The sequence below is a fragment of the Oncorhynchus keta genome, chromosome 21 (assembly GCF_023373465.1).
Source record: "Oncorhynchus keta strain PuntledgeMale-10-30-2019 chromosome 21, Oket_V2, whole genome shotgun sequence".
NCBI classification, from domain to species: Eukaryota; Metazoa; Chordata; class Actinopteri; order Salmoniformes; family Salmonidae; genus Oncorhynchus; species Oncorhynchus keta.
The window spans coordinates 4810644-4826872 of record NC_068441.1 but is presented as its reverse complement, the minus strand read 5'-3'; the positions used below and the strand labels follow the sequence as shown (position 1 = coordinate 4826872).

At 48.5% G+C, this 16229-nt stretch overlaps 1 protein-coding gene across 1 annotated transcript in view; it reads right to left on the bottom strand.

Moving 5' to 3' along the window:
* Positions 1 to 748: 748 nt before the first annotated feature.
* ppm1j (protein phosphatase, Mg2+/Mn2+ dependent, 1J) overlaps positions 749 to 16229 on the bottom strand; it is a 59786-nt gene continuing 44305 nt past the window's right edge. Inside the window, exons 3-10 of the mRNA XM_035796253.2 lie at positions 15854 to 16189; positions 15490 to 15602; positions 14846 to 14930; positions 10890 to 11008; positions 10641 to 10704; positions 10015 to 10122; positions 6154 to 6305; positions 749 to 4035 (exon numbers count right to left, since the gene is read on the bottom strand). Coding sequence (XP_035652146.1) covers positions 3879 to 4035; positions 6154 to 6305; positions 10015 to 10122; positions 10641 to 10704; positions 10890 to 11008; positions 14846 to 14930; positions 15490 to 15602; positions 15854 to 16189 — 1134 coding nt within the window. The 3' untranslated portion in view covers positions 749 to 3878. The remainder of the gene's footprint in view (positions 4036 to 6153; positions 6306 to 10014; positions 10123 to 10640; positions 10705 to 10889; positions 11009 to 14845; positions 14931 to 15489; positions 15603 to 15853; positions 16190 to 16229) is intronic.

Below are 16229 nucleotides of genomic sequence, written 5' to 3'. Positions count from 1 at the left end.
CTCAGAACTATTATTTCCCTATAAAATATATAGGTTCTATAAGTAGTCTGTGTTACAGTAATTGTTCAATTTTAGGGTAGTTTCCCCCCTATAGTTTATATTTAACTAGGCAAGTCAGTAAAGAACAAATTCTTAATTACAACAACAGCCTACCCCGGCCAACACCGGGCCAATTGTGTGCCACCCTCTGGGACTTCCAATCACAGCCAGATGTGATTCAGCCTGGATTTGAACCAGGGTCTGTAGTGTCACCTCTTGCACTGAGATGCAGTGCCTTAGACCAGTGCCTTAGACCGATGCAGTGCCATTCAGGAGCCCAGTATGAAAAACAATAGCTATTCTCAGATGACTCTTTTTGTCATCTGTATTAGACATGTAAGACATAATTATATATATTATTAATATTAACAAACCAGCAAAATGAACATAAACGAAACATTATGGTATCAACCATTCATTTCTGTAATCACTCTAAATATACCCTTTGTTTTCCCTCTAAACCTTCCCTTTCCAGTGCAGAGATTTCAGTATAATTGTAAGGGATTGCACACATTTCTGAAAGATTAACAGGGTTTATTCCTGGACTGCATGGTCATTACCTAACTGCATTAGGTATAATGCCATCATTTACCAAGTTATTATTTCAACATCTGGTTCAGAACAAATGCTAAGTTTGTTCAAAGATTAATTTTAGAATAATTATTATATAGGTTCAAAGGATATGGGGAAGTTAGTATAGAGATGTACGTCTAATTTTGGCAAGGATACACTTGATCCCCTACCTCTTTATTATAAATAAAGCAATATTTATGATACAGCTATTAGCCAACGTTCTTAAAAGCTAGGGAAAACGTACCTATAATGGCTACACGTAACATGTAAAACAACAACAAAAACAACAGAACAATCAAAGAGAGAAGTAAGACATTTGAGGGCATACATTTGTCTTGGCAATTTCTCCTAAATGAAATGAAAACTTTGATACTAACGAGTTAACATATAAACATACAGTCCCTGGCCCACAATGCTCCTCGAGTGTAGTAAGGCAGTCAAGTGAAATTGATCACATCCTGACAAACAGATTATCTACTACAAGTTGTCAATCCAGAATAAAAAGTACAAAAAAGTACAGCACACTATTGTGGATCTTTTAAATCTGGGAGACAATACTCAACAACAAAAACAATACATTCTATAAGAACACTTTGAGAGGAAGGAAACCATAGCTTCATTCCAATTCAAAATGACATGGCACCTACATGCCAAAAGAGCCTTTGATATTTGAGTTTGGATCGTATATATTATATGATGATATTACAACAAAGCTCATGCACATCTCAGCCCTGCCTTGTCTTTTTTGTTGTTGTCATGGTGACAAAACTAACAATAAGTTAAACAAAAATATATCTCTAAACATACATAATTCAAGAAAAATCATTGCAAGTGCCATTGAATACATAACCACTAAATCAGACTGACTGTCTTAAAGTGCTTCAGGTTTCACATCCTCCATCATCATTCACTGCTGCTTTGACATTGGGATTTATGCAATACTGGCACAGGACTGGTAACAGTCAGTTTCCACTTCATTCTTTGTATCTTCCTCATGCAACATTCCCATCCGTGTTTCAGAAGCATCTCCCAACCTTAGACATAGGGGCTCATATACAGTCGTGGCCAAAAGTTTTGAGAATGACACAAATATTAATTTCCAAAGTTTGCTGCTTCAGTGTCTTTAGATATTTTTGTCAGATGTTACAATGGAATACGGAAGTACAATCACAAGCATTTCATAAGTGTCAAAGGCTTTTTGTTGACAATTACATGAGGTTGATGCAAAGAGTCAACATTTGCAGTGTTGACCCTTATTTTTCAAGACCTCTGCAGTCCACCCTGGCATGCTGTCAATTAACTTCTGGGCCACATCCTGACTGATGGCAGCCCATTCTTGCATAATCAATGCTTGGAGTTAGTCAGAATTTGTGGGGTTTTGTTTGTCCACCCGCCTCTTGAGGATTGACCACAAGTTCTCAATGGGATTAAGGTCTGGGGAGTTTCCTGGCCATGGACCCAAAATATCGCTGTTTTGTTCCCCGAGCCACTTTGCAATTCACTTTTGCCTTATGGCAAGGTGCTCCGTCATGCTGGAAAAGGCATTGTTCATCACCAAACTGTTCCTGGATGGTTGGGAGAAGTTGCTCTCGGAGGATGTGTTGGTACCATTCTTTATTCATAGCTGTGTACTTAGGCAAAATTGTGAGTGAGCCCACTCCCTTGACTGAGAAGCAACCCCAAACATGAATGGTATCAGGATGCTTTACTGTTGGCATGACACAGGACTGATGGTAGCGCTCACCTTGCCTTCTCCGGACAAGCTTTTTTCCTGATTCCCCAAACAATCGAAAAGGGGACTCATCAGAAAAAATGACTTTACCTCAGTACTCAGCAGTCCAATCCCGGTACCGTTTGCAGAATATCAGTCTGTCCCTGATGTTTTTCCTGGAGAGAAGTGGCTTATTTTCTGCCCTTCTTGACACCAGGCCATCCTCCAAAAGTCTTTGCCTCACTGTGCGTGCAGATGCACTCACACCTGCCTGCTGCCATTCCTGATCAAGCTCTGTACTGGTGGTGTCCCGATCCCGCAGCTGAATCAACTTTAGGAGACGGTCCCGGCGCTTGCTGGACTTACTTGGGCGCCCTGAATCCTTCTTCACAACAATTGAACCGCTCTCCTTGAAGTTCTTGATGACCTGATAAATGGTTGATTTAGGTGCAATCTTACTGGCAGCAATATCCTTGCCTGTGAAGCCCTTTTTGTGCAAAGCAATGATGACAGCACGTGTTTCTTGCAGATAACCATGGTTGACAGAGGAAGAACAATGATTCCAAGCACCACCCTCCTTTTGAAGCTTCCAGTCTGTTATTCGAACTCAATCAGCATGACAGAGTGATCTCCAGCCTTGTCCTCGTCAACACTCACACCCGTGTTAACGAGAGAATCACTGACATGATGTCAGCTGGTCCTTTTGTGGCAGGGCTGAAATACAGTGGAAATATTTTCTGGAGATTCAGTTCATTTGCATGGCAAAGAGGGACTTTGCAATTCATCTGATCACTCTTCATAACATTCTGGAGTATATGCAAATTGCCATCATACAAACTGAGGCAGCAGACTTTGTGAAAATTAATATTTGTGTCATTCTCAAAACTTTTGGCCACTACTGTAGTTATTTTGTCACAGAGCTCCACTGCCTTCTGAGCAGTGGCGTCACTCCTATGTGATGCTAGTCCCTCAATTGCTATCAGTCATACTATTTGATTTTAGACAATGTGCCGGGCCATCTACCTCCACCTGTCATACTGTACTCTACACAAGCAATAAATTAGATTATTTTAGGAATTTAGCATTCTATAAATCACATGTGGGGGTCATAAGGTAATAAGGAGGTATTTAGAAAAGACTAACCAAGCACTTCTATCAGAATATGGCCAAACCAATCCTGCCGCAAATATCAGCTAATTAATTAGAAAGATTAAAACATGAAACTACAGGGGGAGGGTTCTCGTTAACTAGCGATCAAAAAGAGCAGATTTCAGAAATGGACATGTTTTCGGTCGGTCAGGTAATGTCATTGAACACCTGTTACATGAGTACCAAACAAAAACAATAATTAGAGCCCAGTGGGTTGTTCCAGAAGCCAGGAAGATGGGCCGGTTGACAGGTGTCAGCAGCCAGCTCTCCAACCTGAGGCTTCCCTATAAAAGGGAGGTGTTTTCTTCACCCTTCCCCCAGGGTAGAGGGGGTAAGGGGGAAGGATTGACCCTGGTCGGTCCTAGGGAGTTCGTCCTCTCCTGGTAGGGTGGCGGGACAAGGCCTGTCATGTCTCTGTCTCGGGCCCTACCGGTCCCGCCAAGGGGATCACATAACAAGTGATGTCGTCTCCTGAACCCAGCCTCTCATTGGGTAACCGCCAGCCCCTCTCCTTCAGGACCCCTCGCGACCGCATCAACAGGTCCTGAGCGGCCAATGTGTATCTGGATGTAAACAGGGTTGCGGTCAAAACATTGAAAAGTGCTATTTATTTCAAATTAGTATTTTTTTATGTTCATGAATCGAATTTGAAATGTAATTCATCCCAAATATGTGTCTATGAAGGTGCTCCTCAAAATGGTATTGCCATTTTAAAATGACCATACTAATTTGTACAGGCTAGATACTGACCTCTAGTGGATATATCCTTTGATTACTCCTCCTTTTCTAACCAACATTCAGTGTTTTCTTCCATTTTTTTTTTTCATGGCTACCTGAATATTCAATATCTACCCTGTTTTTATTGGTAGCAACTCTAATAGTATAAGCCCTCTCACAATGTATCCCCCTAATAAGAATCACATCCTTCCATGACAAGGCCCAGCTCCTATATATCGACAAGGCAAACGAGCCATTCTCTGCTTCCGGTAGGTTGGTCAATCAAATCCCAAGCATGCTCGACTTGGGATCACGTGAGTTCACTACAACAACAAAAAAGAGTTGGGGAACGGTCATTAGCGGGAGGAGACTATGAGTGGCCGTATCGTGCGTTCATTCAACTCTATTGTTTGTTCAATGTTGACTACCTTAACATATTTACGCTACTGTCGAACTTTGTGCATGTCTCCTGGTATTTTCTCGCGCTACCACAATGCTTTATTATTCGATTGTTTGGTACTGCTTGTAGCGCTCACACACTAATGCTAACATATGCGTGCTCATTAACCAAACGAATGGCGTTTCCATGTTTATGTCAAGCTGTTTACTGAAGCATTATAGTTCTGCTCACCATATTATCTACCGGTGATATGGTAACGCTTCCATACACCCGTTACACTGTAGCTAGTGCAAAGCACCGGCCGTAATCTTTCGAGTAACCATTATTTGCCGATACTTTCTTCGTTCTCGATTCGGAAGACACTTCTTATAAACTTCTGTTCCCAGTTGTAGGTGGAACTCCAAAAGCCAGAGAATATTAAAATTCTCGATTTGTATAGAGCGAGATATGTTTGTTTTGGTCGCACTGTGTGACGCGCTGTCATGTACTTCTACACGTGGCCTTGTTGCATAGAAACTCCTAGTTCCTGCAATTAAAAAAAAATGTATCCGTTATTTTACCAGGTAAGTTGACTGAGAACATGTTCTCATTTGCAGCAAGAACCTGGGGAATGGTTACAGGGGAGAGGAGGGGGATTAATGAGCCAATTGTAATCTGGGGAATATTAGGTGACTGGTTTGAGGGCCAGATTGGGAATTTAGCCAGGACACCGGGGTTAACACCCCTACTCTTACAATAACTACCATGGGATCTTTAATGACCTCAGAGTCAGGACACCTGTTTAACGTCCCATCCGAAAGACAGCACCCAGTGTCCCCAATCACTGCCCTGTGGCATTGGGATATTTTTTTTAGACCAGAGGAATGAGTTCCTCCTACTGGTCCTCCAACACCACTTCCAGCAGCATCTGGTCTCCCATCCAGGAACTGACCAGGACCAACTCTGCTTAGCTTCAGAAGCAAGCCAGCAGTGGTATGCAGGGTGGTATGCTGCTGTATAAGTGGATTTAATATCCTAATGAATAATCAATATTTTATGGAATACCACCTGCAACTGGACACGAACGTTTAAGTTCGTTGTGTCATGCGTAAGGAAGCATTAACATATCACTGTTACAATGTGTAGCCTGTTACTGTGTCTGCATTTGGTTGGTTTCTGAATGTGGACCCTCCATTGACATGTTGGCCTAGTCCAGATATGACTTAGTCCTCATGTTCAGGTTTTACCTGGTCTTTATAAGCCTATATTAGTTGAATGCCCCATTGCCCTGACATTCTTTGGCTCTGGTCTGTTCATCCCTGTGGTTCTTCAGACACCCCTGAATCAGTGCATAGTTCAATGGCTCTCGAAAGGGAAGTACATTGCAAGGATAGGAATATTTATCTTACACATTTTTTGATAAGCGGTTGATTCTTACAAATGGAGTGTACCTTGCCGGCTTGCAAAATCTTGTTCATCATAAATGTAATTAATAGATTTGATGCATGCAAGCTGCCTTTTAGATTATAGACAAAGCAGCATGAACATATACTGGACTGTGTAGACTAGAGATTACAGTACATACCTCACAGGATCAGTGGGCTCGCAGCAGGACAGGAAGCCTGAGACTGCGTCTGCTACCTCCCTGTCTGTGGTCACGTCCCACAGCCCATCTGTACCCATCACCAGCACGTCATTTGGGCCATGCTTGAACTCAGACATGTCGTACACAATCACCTGTAGGAGCGACAGATGGGAGGGAGGGAGGGAGGAGCGACAGATGGGAGGGAGGGAGGGAGGGAGGGAGGAGCGACAGATGGGAGGGAGGGAGGAGCGACAGATGGGAGGGAGGGAGGAGCGACAGATGGGAGGGAGGGAGGAGCGACAGGTGGGAGGGAGGGAGGAGCGACAGGTGGGAGGGAGGGAGGAGCGACAGATGGGAGGGAGGGAGGAGCGACAGATGGGAGGGAGGGAGGAGCGACAGATGGGAGGGAGGAGCGACAGATGGGAGGGAGGAGCGACAGATGGGAGGGAGGGAGGAGCGACAGATGGGAGGGAGGGAGGAGCGAGGGATGGGAGGGGAGGAGGGACAGATGGGAGGGAGGAGCGACAGATGGGAGGGAGGGAGGGAGATGGGAGGGAGGAGCGAGATGGGAGGGAGGAGCGACAGATGGGAGGGAGGAGCGACAGATGGGAGGGAGGAGCGACAGATGGGAGGAGGGGGAGCGACAGATGGGAGGGAGGAGGAGCGACAGATGGGAGGGAGGAGGGAGGAGCGACAGATGGGAGGGAGGAGCGACAGATGGAGGGAGGAGCGACAGATGGGAGGGGGGAGGGAGGGAGCGACAGATGGAGGGAGGGAGGGAGGAGACAGATGGGAGGGAGGAGGAGGAGGAGCGACAGATGGAGGGAGGAGGAGGAGCGACAGATGGAGGGAGGGAGGAGCGACAGATGGGAGGGAGGGAGGGACAGATGGGAGAGGAGGGAGGAGCGACAGATGGAGGGAGGGAGGAGCGACGACAGGGAGGGAGGAGGGGGAGCGACAGATGGGAGGGAGGAGGAGCGACAGATGGAGGGAGGAGGACAGATGGGAGGGAGGGAGGGAGGAGCGACAGATGGAGGGAGGGAGGGAGGGAGGAGGAGCAGATGGATGGAGGGAGGGAGGGAGGAGCGACAGATGGAGGGAGGGAGGGAGGAGCGACAGATGGAGGGGGAGGAGCGACAGATGGGAGGGAGGGAGGGAGCGACATGGGAGGGAGGGAGGAGCGACAGATGGGAGGGAGGGCGACATGGGATGGAGGGAGGGAGGGAGGAGCGACATGGGGGAGGAGAGGAGCGAGGGATGGGAGGGAGGGGGAGGGAGGAGCGACAGGGATGGAGGGGAGGGGAGGAGGAGCGACAGATGGAGGGAGGGGAGGGAGGGAGGAGCGACAGATGGAGGGAGGGAGGGAGGAGCGACAGATGGAGGGAGGAGGGGAGGGAGGGGAGCGACAGGGAGGGGAGGGAGGGAGGGAGGAGCGACGGAGGGAGGGGGAGGAGGGACAGATGGGAGGGAGGAGGAGTGACAGATGGGAGGGAGGAGGGCGACAGATGGGAGGGGAGGACAGATGGGAGGGAGGGAGGGAGGGAGGAGCGACAGATGGGAGGGAGGGAGGGAGGGAGGGAGGAGCACAGATGGGAGGGAGGAGGGAGATGGGAGGGAGGAGGAGCGACAGATGGGAGGGAGGATGGAGGGAGGAGGAGATGGGCGACAGATGGGAGGGAGGAGGAGCGACAGATGGGGGAGGGAGGGATGGGAGAGGGAGGGAGGGAGGAGCGACAGATGGGAGGGAGGGGAGGAGCGACAGATGGGAGGACATGGGAGGAGCGCGACAGATGGGAGGGAGGGAGGAGGGGCGACATGGGAGGGAGGGAGGAGCGACAGATGGGAGGGAGGGAGGGGCGACATGGGAGGGAGGGAGGAGCGACAGATGGGGGAGGGAGGGGACAGGGAGGGAGGACGACAGATGGGAGGGAGGAGCGACAGATGGGAGGGAGGGAGGGGGGCGAGGGAGGAGGAGCGACATGGGAGGGAGGGAGGAGCGACATGGGAGGGAGGGAGGGAGGGAGGGAGGGAGGGAGGAGCGACATGGGAAGGAGGGAGGAGCGACATGGGAGGAGGAACATGGGAGGAGCGACATGGGAGGGAGGGAGGAGCGACATGGGAAGGGAGGGAGGAGCAACATGGGAGGGAGGGAGGAGCAACATGGGAGGAGCGACATGGGAGGGAGGGAGGAGCGACATGGGAGGGAGGAGGGGCGACATGGGAGGAGGGAGGAGGGAGGGAGGGAGGAGCGACATGGGAGGGAGGAGGGAGGGAGGAGGGGAGGAGCGACATGGGAGGGAGGGAGGAGCGACGGGGAGGGAGGAGGGAGGGAGGGAGGAGCGACATGGGAGGGAGGGACATGGGAGGAGGGAGGAGCGACAGATGGGAGGGAGGGAGCGACAGGGAGGGGAGGGAGGGAGGGAGGAGTGACAGATGGGAGGGAGGAGCGACATGGGAGGAGGGAGGAGCGACAGATGGGAGGGGGAGCGAGGGGGAGGGAGGGAGGGGAGCGACAGATGGGAGGGAGGAGGAGGGAGGGAGGAGCGACAGATGGGAAGGAAGGAGGAGCAACAGATGGGAGGGAGGGAGGAGCGACAGATGGGAGGAGCACAGATGGGAGGGAGGGGGGCATGGGAGGGAGGAGCGACAGATGGGAGGGAGGAGGACAGAGGGAGGAGGAGCGACAGATGGGAGGGAGGAGGGGAGGAGCGACAGATGGGAAGGGAGGGAGGAGGGAGACAGATGGGAGGGAGGGAGGTGGGAGACGGGGAGGGGGGAGGAGCGACAGATGGGAGGAGGGAGGAGCGACAGATGGGAGGGAGGGAGGAGCGACAGATGGGAGGAGGAGGAGCGACAGATGGGAGGGAGGGAGGGGAGCGACAGATGGGAGGGAGGAGCGACATGGGAGGGAGGGAGGAGCGACATGGGAGGGAGGGAGGGGGAGGGGGAGGGAGGAGCGACATGGGAGGGAGGGAGGGAGGAGCACATGGGAAGGAGGGAGGGAGGAGCGACAGATGGGAAGGAGGGAGGAGCGACAGATGGGAAGGAGGGAGGAGCGACAGATGGGAGGGGAGGGAGGAGCGACAGATGGGAGGAGGAGCGACATGGGAGGAGGAGCGACAGATGGGAGGGAGGGAGGAGGGAGGGAGGAGCGACATGGGAGGGAGGGAGGGAGGGGCGACATGGGAGGGAGGAGCGACATGGGAGGGAGGGAGGAGCGACATGGGAGGAGGGAGGAGCGACATGGGGGAGGAGCGACATGGGAGGAGGGAGGAGCGACATGGGAGGGAGCGAGGGAGGGAGGAGCGACATGGGAGGGAGGGAGGAGCAACATGGGAGGAGCGACATGGGAGGGAGGGAGGAGCGACATGGGAGGAGCGACATGGGAGGGAGGGAGGAGCGACATGGGAGGAGCGACATGGGAGGGAGGGAGGAGCGACATGGGAGGGAGGGAGGAGCGACATGGGAGGAGGGGGAGGGAGGAGCGACATGGGAGGAGGACATGGGAGGGAGGAGCGACATGGGAGGGAGGAGCGACATGGGAGGGAGGAGCGACGGGGGAGGGAGGGAGGGGGACATGGGAGGGAGGTGGGACGGGGGAGGGAGGGAGGAGTGACGGGGGAGGGAGGGAGGAGTGACGGATGAGGGGGGGAGGAGCGACAGATAAGAGGGACAACAAATGAGGGATATTCAATAAAATATTGGACAATATGTTCACCGATGAGCCAAAATAAAGTAAAATGTGTTATTAGATGTCCTCCAAGCTTTGGAACACACTGAGATGCTTCTAGACGAGCCATCATCTTACATATGGTGTATGATACATGGTTCTAGACACAGACAGCATGACCTCTTACTCACCTCTGGGCAGCAGGAGAGAAAGGGTTTGATGTAGATGTTGGAGTTGTACACCTTCAGGTCATGATCCCCTAGGCCACGTGTTACCCCAATGGTGGCCATGACACGGGCCTACGCACAACACAAACACCGTGAGTGATCTGGGTTAGTGCCTGTGGGTGTTCCTTGATTCTCTGAAAATCCACTTAGGGGGAGATTAGTGACTCAGGAGCACTTTTCTGCGTGGGAAAATAATGTTCTCAGTGTGTCTCTTTTACCACACAGCGAAAGACTGGGAGAGTTCAGCAACAACCATGAATTTGCATGAGAAGTCCTCCCACACATACAGCGGAATGAATAACTAAAAGTTATAATCTTGCTATATCTGTCCTGCTGGTGAACTAACATCTACGCATACACAAAGGTTTAGGGCTGATGGACAACAGTAAATCTACATTTTGTTTGAAGACCAAGGTCTACTGTACTGTGCATATCAAAATGTCCCATGACTTGGGCAGGGTTTTACCCGGTCAGGTGGTAATGTGGTTCTTAACAAACTACCGTGGCCCTGTCTATGGCCATGCATATATACTGTGCTGTTCTGATGTCCACCAGTACCCAGTCCATAAACATGTGACAAAGCCCTTCACCTTTTTACCCTCTCCATATATAAGCGGGAACTTGAGGTCGTCTTCTATGATGGTCTTGTAAGCCCTGCAACAAACCAACAGGATCACGGGTTAGGGATTAGTGATTATATTCTTCAAGAAGTATATGGCCCACTTCTTTTATCTCTTGATCCTGTACATGGTCAGAGGATTTTATAGGGCAACACATTTTATATGGCAACAAGGGTAACAAATTCAACTCTGTGTTGTTCGACAACAGCTGTAACTTACCAGCCGTTCATTGTGTGGTCCCTGAAGAGCATCTTCTTGTCCAGCTCCTTGTGCTGGATCCTGCGAGGGAACTCCAAGTGTGTGAACTCATTCCCCAGCAGCTCCGGTCTCAGGAAGCCCTGCAGGGACACAGAGCAGAGCGAATGTTGCCAAAACTATATGCGTGTTCAAACTGTCGTGTCAAATTGACTTGTGATGAAATGGCTCTTACGAATCGTACACTATATGTACACAAACGTATGTGGATATCACTTCAAATGAGTGGATTTGTTCATTTCAGCCTCACCCGTTGCTGACAGATGTATAAAATCGAGCATGCATGCGATCTCCATGGGAAAACATTGGCAGTAGAATGGTAGATTTAATGCACTGTGGGTTAATTGTGATAAGTGGTTGGAATTCCTCTGGATGTATTAACGTACTTGGTTTAAAATTAAGATTGCCATTGGCAGTAGAATGGTCTTACTGAAGAGCTCAATGACTTTCAATGTGGCACTGTCCTAGGATGCCACCTTTCCAACAAGTCAGTTCGTCACATGTATACCCTGCTTGAGCTGCCCTGGTCAACTGTAAGTGCTGTTATTGTGAAGTGGAAACATATAGGAGTAACAATGGATCAACCACAAAGTTTTAGGCCACACTATGTCACACAGAACAGGACCGTCAAGTGCTGAAGCGCATAAAAATCGTCTGTCCTCTGGTTGTAAAGCTCGCTGTCATTGGACTCTGGAGCAGTGGAAATGCGTTCTCTGAAGTGATGGATCTGGATGGACAAAGCTGAGTTTGGCGGATGCCAGGAGAACGCTATCTTTTTTATTTTACCTTTATTTAACTAGGCAAGTCAGTTAAGTGGTGGCAGGGTAGCCTAGTGGTTGGAGCGTTGGACTAGTAACCGGAAGGTTCCAATTTCAAATCCCTGAGCTGACAAGGTACAAATCTGTTGTTCTGCCCCTGAACAGGCAGTTAACCCAGTGTTCATAGGCTGTCATTGTAAATAAGATAATTTGTTTTTAACTGACTTGCCTAGTTAAATAAAGATAAAAGAACAAATTCTTATTTTCAATGACGACCTAGGAACAGTGGGTTAACTGCCTGTTCAGGGACAGAACGACAGACTTGTGCCTTGTCAGCTCGGGGATATGAACTTGCAACATTTCAGTTACTAGTCCAACGCTCTAACCACTAGGCTATCTCACCGCCCCCGCCTGAATGCGTAGTGCAACTGTAAAGTTTGGTGGAGGGGAAATAATGGTCTGGGGCTGTTTTTCATGGTTCGGGCTAGGCCCCTTAGTTCCAGTGAAGGGATATCTTAACGCTACAGCATACAATGACATTGTAGATGATTCTGTGCTTCCAACTTTGTGGCAACAGTTTGGGGAAGGCCCTTTCCTGTTTCAGCATGACAATTCCCCCATGCACATAGCGAGGTCCATACAGAAATGGTTTGTCGAGATCAGTGTGGAAGAGCTTGACTGGCCTGCAAAGAGCCGAGACCCACATCGAACACCTTTGGGATGAATTGGAATGCCGACTGCGAGCCAGGCCTAATCGCCCAACATCCGTGCCCGATCTCACTAATGCTTTTGTGGCTGAATGGATGCAAGTCCCTGCTGCAATGTTCCAACTAGGGATGCACCTGTCACACCCTGGTCAAAGTATTTTGTGTTTATCTTCATGTATTGGGTCAGGCCAGGGTGTGGCATGGGCTTTTGTATGTGGTGTGTATATATTGGTATTGTAGCTAGTGGGGTGATCTAGCAAAGTCTATGGCTGTCTGGAGTGGTTCTCAATCAGAGGCAGGTGTTTATCGTTGTCTCTGATTGGGAACCATATTTAGGCAGCCATATTCTTTGAGTTTGTCGTGGGTGATTGTCCTTAGTGGCTTTGTTCCTGTCGCTGTGTTAGTTGACAAGTATAGGCTGTTTCGGTTTTCGTTACGTTTATTGTTTTGTAGTGTTTATGTTAATTAATGTTTACGTTTGTTGATTAAACATCGATCAGACATGCGTTTTGGTCCGAATCTCCTTCACACCTAGAAAACCGTTACAGCACCGACATACCGATAACTGTTAAGATTTTTGCGGCCTTTTAGCATTTTGTTACAGTTAAATAGTAAAAACACACTGACCAAAAAGTAATTTTGTTGGCATTTACAGCCGGTTGTGATACAGCCTGGATTTGAACCAGTGTGTCTGTAGTAATGCTTCTAGCACTGAGATGCAGTGCCTTAGACCGCTGTGCTACTTGAGCCCATAATGAAAACCTATTTCTTTCACTTACTTGCTGTGCTGGTTCATTTGTTCAGTCTCAACCAGGATTTCGTCATACGCGTCAAGCAGGACGTTTCAGCTCTTTCTGTCCGTGGCCTCTTTTCCGCGGTGGGCACTGTCACTGTGTCCGTTTCCATCTTGTCCAGCTGTGGCTGTAACATTTCACGTAAACCCTGTTTCTTGTCTGCATCGAAGTGGCGGTCATTGTACCAAGCATCGAGCATGGTGATTCACAGCCTCTAGGAGAGTACTTTTCCAAGTTAACCCCACGGTCTGTGTTGGCATTTTTGTTGAGCAGGCGTTTCAATGCCATGACAGGGTATCACGTCTGCTGCAGACACAGCTGAGCTTATTTCTCGAGTTAGTTGTTCGATTGGAGCTGGGAGTGTTCATGTTTCAAACATGTTCTCAATGCCACTGAATTGGCAGCAGCGGTATGAGAACCAGCACATTCTTGAGCATGCAATATGGCTTTCCGCAGTACGAAATCCTCACCGACCCACTGCTGTCACACTCGTAATGCTCATGGGGCTGACATCGCTGGCCCATATGTCAGTCGTGAAGCTAATAGCAGTGACGCCCATAGCAAGTAGCTCATGGATGTGAGTTTCAACAATACTGTGTAACTCCGGTAGGGCAACATCTGAAAAATAGCGCCTACTTGGTAGTGTGTACCGGGGCTCGACCAGTCGGGCAAAAGCCAACATCATCCACGACAGAGAACTGTTGATTATCAAGGGCAATGAATTCCATTATCTTGCCGTTTTTAATGGATTTCGATTTGAGTAGTCTCGCTGAAATGTTCTTACTCTTTCAAACTTGTTGACTGCTCGATCCATACAGCAGACATTGTGGGCCAGGTTAGGAATGCTGTGTTGCACTATATTTCTTGTGGCGTCATTACGTCTTCGACCTAACTTTATATAGGTACGCACGTCAGCTTGACATTGGTTTTACTCATCGGCGTTAAACTAGACATCGGGCCGATTGTTGGCATTTTTATCTAATATCGGCCGATTCTGATATGCTTACCGATATATTGCGCATCCCTAGTTCCAACATCTAGTGGAAAGCCTTCCCAGAAAAGTGGAGGCTATTATAGCAGCAAAAGGGGGGAGATCAACTCCATATTAATGCTGATGATTTTTGGAATGAAATGTTCGACGAGCAGGTGTCCACATACACTACATGACCAAAAGTATATGTTTAGTGTAAATGGAGCAACAAACAGATCCTACAGGAAGTATCATAGCAGTAGGAAAAGTGACGGTAGAACATTATATAACTGTGAAACACAAACTTGGTACTTTTCATTCCCTTCCCTGAGGGTTCCACCACTCTCCCACACAGCCACCCACTCCAGCTTAATTTAGACCAACAGACAGTCAATGAATAAAGATGTAGTCTGAATCATACGTTAAATTGCAATACCCTCCCTCCCCCGTGCGTCCTCCTCTTGGCCAAGGCACCCTTGAAAAAGCTATTCATATCTCGTGGTGATGGGACTCACATGGTTAAAGGGACATTACACTTTCAAACCAAAGTTTGTCAGATGTTTTCGTACCTCTAAAGTCTGGAAAAGGTTAACACTTTAATTTGAGTGAACTATCTTTTTTAAAATGTATTTAAAATTTTATTTTTTTTAGATAAGGAAAACATAAATAAATGCATTAACCCCGTCCTCACCAGATACTGCAGGCGCTGCCTCTCAGACTCAGGTGTGAACTCGTTGGACATGGGGATGACCTCATTGTTACGGATGATGATGGCTCTGTAGAAACAGAGTAAGAACCAAAGTAGAATGAGTAGTGATTCTTTTTTATATGGGAGGGACAACGTACTGTATAAAGACAAAGACAGACACCATAATGTGACCCCATATCAGGAGGACACTCGGGATCGTTAATGTTGGGTTAAGAGGGTCAGCACAGCATGTTAGAGGATGATTATTGCTCCAAGACACTGATCTAAAGTCATTGTTCCCCCCCTAATGGTTGAGGTTAACATTTGAAAACACTATAGCAATCCTAGATCTGTGCTTATGGGCATATTCTACCAGGAGTTTACGGGACATGATGAATGGTGTTGCCATACAAAGAGCGGCCAGCAGAGGTCATAAGAACTGCGGTTTGAGAATTTGACCAACGGGAACAGCTTTCTTTGAATTAACGGCTATGGGCATCATGTTGTGTCACTTCCTTTAACCTCTCAGTCATTCAACTCTGCATTGAAAACATTGAATATGTACAACAAGTAGGCCTGTAATTCATTAGTCATTATGGGCATTAATCAATCTGCTGCTATTAGAGTTTGACCTGCAGTTGACCTACCTGCTATCTCCAGCATTGGCAACATAGAGCTTCCCCATTAAATGGATGGCAGCCAAGGCACAACACCCACCAGAGATGGTAAAGGACGTCTTCTCCTTCTCTATCAGTTCATCCTGTAATCAACCGGAAACAAAAGGTTATTCACTCATTGGGTAATAGAAGGAAGTTAGCAGCCCTATGATGAGGTTATACTTAAGATGAAATGTTTACAATTATTGACAGATAAGACTGCCTAAAAATACATATTTGCATTTGATTCTGGAAACCAACATTTTCTCTTGGATGCCCAGGCTTTGCTGAGACGAGTAGAACACTACTTCACAAATTTAAGGTGATATGCCGTGAGCGTTCGCCTGTGTTTTACCATCTGTTTGAAGGCGTTTTCTATGATGCCCATGATCAGACTCTCCAGACTGACAGTCTTCTCCATGTGGAAGCGGATGGAGGGGTCAGTGATGGCATTAGGGTCCTCTGGGTCCTGGGTGGAATTTGCTCCCTTCTTCACCTCCAGCTGGTAGGGGCTGCCGTTCTTGGCCAGGCAGATAGGGGGTGTCACGGAGGGGTTCTCCAGCAGGTGGGCGATGTCCCCCAGTCTGTCTCTGATGAGGCGATGGAGGAGTTTAGATGCCATGATGGCACACCCTGAGCCTGCATGACCGTCGAACACGCCCCAGTACTGCAATGGGATCCCAGTGCCGTCCTGGAAAAGGTTGAGCAAATTAAGTCAAATCAAGCTCAAA